At 46.9% G+C, this 3,416-nt stretch overlaps 1 protein-coding gene across 1 annotated transcript in view; it reads left to right on the top strand.

Moving 5' to 3' along the window:
- Positions 1 to 3,416, top strand: part of LOC107084663 (protein HIRA) — a 25,770-nt gene that overhangs the window by 7,392 nt on the left and 14,962 nt on the right. Inside the window, exons 7-11 of the mRNA XM_015374590.1 lie at positions 742 to 902; positions 1,675 to 1,842; positions 1,917 to 2,030; positions 2,120 to 2,190; positions 2,265 to 2,370. Of these exons, the coding sequence (XP_015230076.1) occupies positions 742 to 902; positions 1,675 to 1,842; positions 1,917 to 2,030; positions 2,120 to 2,190; positions 2,265 to 2,370 (620 nt within the window). The remainder of the gene's footprint in view (positions 1 to 741; positions 903 to 1,674; positions 1,843 to 1,916; positions 2,031 to 2,119; positions 2,191 to 2,264; positions 2,371 to 3,416) is intronic.

Raw genomic sequence — 3,416 nt, 5'->3', positions numbered from 1 at the left:
TAAGTAATTAAATCGTTTTTTGTACATGACTAAAGAGATACACGCCTGTTGAGGCACTTTAAAGTTTATTTTTTGTACAAAAATAAAGGGATAAACAGGTATTGACTATGACTATGCTCATCTGACCGGGCATACCTGCACGATATTTTCATTTGTTGTTCTTGGCTACAGCTCAAACTGTACAGTGAAACTGCAGGGTTTAAAAGTTCACAGCTCACAATGTCGGCCCGACGCTCTGATGCGATCTACCTGCTCACACTGCGCGTCCAAATCCAAATCCACACGTTGCACTCAGTGCCGAGAGATGGTGCTGGTCGGACTCGTCCGTCTGGAAGAAGAAGAACTTCCTTTTTTGCACATGTGCAATGCATGAGGTTCTGATACATCGACTCTCATCAGCACCTAAAGAATGATGACTGAATTTAAAAAATGTTCGATTTTCTCCCGACCTTATGGTTCCTGATAGGGAGGTGGATGCGAGAGGCTGATCGCCCCTTATTACCCCCCTGTACGCCAAACGATGCACAATCAGGCTGAAAGTCTGCCCGATCAAAAAACTTGCACGACTGGAAAATCGTCCCAAAAAGAGTGAAAAATCGTACACTGTACGCTCAGCTTAACTAGCCATCTACTAGAACCAAGTGGACCGAATCTGCACAGATTTCCACAAACGAGGCGGTGACACCACAGGTTCTGTTTGCTCGGTGCTGCTGGATCATTGGTCTCCCTGTGTTTCCTCAGAGATGGTGACTTGCCTGCGCGGACACACCGGACTGGTCAAAGGTCTGACCTGGGATCCGGTCGGGAAGTATATCGCCTCCCAGGCCGACGACCACAGCCTGAAGGTGTGGAGGACGGTGGACTGGCAGATGGAGGCCAACATTACCAAACCCTTCAGTGAGGTGAGCTGCTGTTTCACTGCCGTCCGGACTGACTTCTGACCTCCCGGAAGAATCAGCTGGCTCACCGGCGCCCCCTGGGGCTCAGAGAGCATATTAACCTTTAGGGGAAGCAAACTTTTGTTGTAGATCACAAATTCAAGGAAAAGGCTTTTCTCACGTCTGTGTCTAAATAAAGATATATACGTGTTTTTATAACTCTGGTTACATGTCTGTAAAACTTATCTGGATTAGCCTGTTGCCTGATTTCAGTGTAACCGGCGTCTGGCAAGTGCTGACAGCCCTGATGGGGGTTCAAAGAAGCAATAAGGCCTACTTTAAGCCTAGCGGGCTAATTTTTTATTTCAGCCCAGCCGGCTAATTTTAGCCTAGCGGGCTAATTTTAATTTTAGCCTAGCAGGCTAATTTTAATTTCAGTCTAGCGGGCAAATATTTATATTTTAATATCAGCCCAGCAGCCTGCTAAAAGACATCCAAATGCAACTCTTGAATCTTTGAATGCCGGTATTATTGAACTGGATTGGTTGGGATTTTATATTGGGGAGAATTTGGAATTAGACAGTAGATTGTGCTGCACTTCATCTTCTCTCTTTATTAATGTTTTTCCTATATTTATTAATCCAGTTTAAAGAGGAAAACTTTAACTGAACTTTAAAATGTTCTTTAAACTGGGCTCATTTGGCAGTAATCATCTGATCCATTCTGTTCTACGGCCTGGAGTCTGAAGCAAAGCCTAGTTCTGGTTCTGGTTCTAAACTGTAAAACTGTCCTGCAGTGCGGCGGGACGACCCACGTCCTTCGCCTCTCCTGGTCTCCAGACGGTCAGTACCTGGTGTCGGCCCATGCCATGAACAACTCGGGGCCCACGGCTCAGATCGTGGAAAGGGACGGCTGGAAGACCAACATGGACTTTGTGGGCCACCGTAAAGCCGTCACTGTGGTGGTAAGAAACTGCGACGTTGTACTCTGCCCGTTTTCCGCCTGGTTCCAGCTGACCGAGGCCTTTCTGTTTTATAGAAATTTAACCCAAAGATCTTCAAGAAGAAGCAGAAGAACGGCAGCTCCCCAAAGCCCAGCTGTCCGTACTGCTGCTGCGCCGTGGGAAGTAAAGACCGCTCGCTCTCCGTCTGGGTCGGTCCTTCTCCCCTGGTTCTACCAGCACCGAGGCTACTTCCTGTTTACCCATCAGACTAAAATGTGTTGAACTGGTCTCTCCTTAGCTGACCTCACTGAAGCGCCCCCTAGTGGTCATCCACGACCTGTTTGATAAATCCATCATGGACATTTCCTGGTGAGAACTTGCTCTCTGTGGGGATGAAGGCACCGCTCCTCCTCCTCTGAGTCTGTGTTCCTTTGTTCTTCCAGGACACTGACGGGTCTGGGCATGCTGGTGTGTTCCATGGATGGCACCGTGGCCTACCTGGACTTTTCCTTGGACGAGCTGGGAGACCCTCTGAGTGAGGAAGAAAAGGTGAGATCTACCTTCCCCTGAGCAGCGCACCTGATCTTGCTTAGCTCCTGATGCCTTAACGGCCCCCGAGCCTCTTTTATTGCTTAAAGGTCCTCCATCAGCATCCAAAGTCAACTCTACGCATTTATACAATGAAAAATAGTTTTTCCTCACCATGAAATATTCATTTATCATAAAATATTACTTAATTTCTGCTGTTTTTCCTGAAATCAGTGCGCTAAGCTACGCTAAGCAGCTAGCACGCCGTTTGCATCGAACAGGCCCTACTGTGAGCGTCAACAAACACATTTAAACAGTGTTAAAGCTATAGTTGAGGATGTTGATCTTTCAGGTGGATCATCTCAATAAGTGGTCCTTCTAACTGTCAATCATTCTGGTGATATGTTTAGATAAGGCCGTCCTACGTGCTCGCCCCCGTTTTCACTTGGCGGCGGGGAGTCTGACATAGTGGAGAAATTGCAAATCTTTTGGAAAGTAAACTTGTATGAGCGGCGCAAACAGCAACTTTTAAACTCGCGCACGCGTTTAATAGGTTACAGGTTGTCCATGTCAGGGAAGGTCTTTTCAAAAATTATCGAAAAATTTTAAAATAAGTAAAGCAGGGTGTTCCAACCATTTACGATGCTACAGCATCACGTTAGCATTGAGGCTGAACAACACAAAGTCTGATTAGCTTAGCCGTGTTTCTGTCCATCAGCTGCTTCCATCGCTTGAAAGAAGAACCTTGGTTCATTAAAGCAGTGTGGAATAAAAGCCTGGTTATCGTCCTGCAGATATTTTTGATTTATGTCCAATATTGAAGTGTGGTCTGCGCTATGTTATTCCACGCCACAACGGCAGAGGGCCAATCAGGAACTAGTTGTGCATCTAGGTAAGGCCGAGGCATTGAGGAAGGGGGGGGGGGCAAGTTTGTGTGACAACGGAGGGACATGAGGGCCAAAAAGAGCGGGGATCCAGCTGCGAGTGTGGGTCCTTAGTAGGGGTGTAAATAATCGTTTTGTATCGATGCATCGATCCAACAGCCGACGATCCGATGCATCGATACA

The sequence above is a fragment of the Cyprinodon variegatus genome, unplaced genomic scaffold (genome assembly GCF_000732505.1).
Source record: "Cyprinodon variegatus isolate N-32 unplaced genomic scaffold, C_variegatus-1.0 Scaffold105, whole genome shotgun sequence".
Classification (NCBI taxonomy): Eukaryota; Metazoa; Chordata; class Actinopteri; order Cyprinodontiformes; family Cyprinodontidae; genus Cyprinodon; species Cyprinodon variegatus.
The sequence above is the reverse complement of the archived record's forward strand: the minus strand, read 5'-3'. Positions and strand labels throughout refer to the sequence as shown.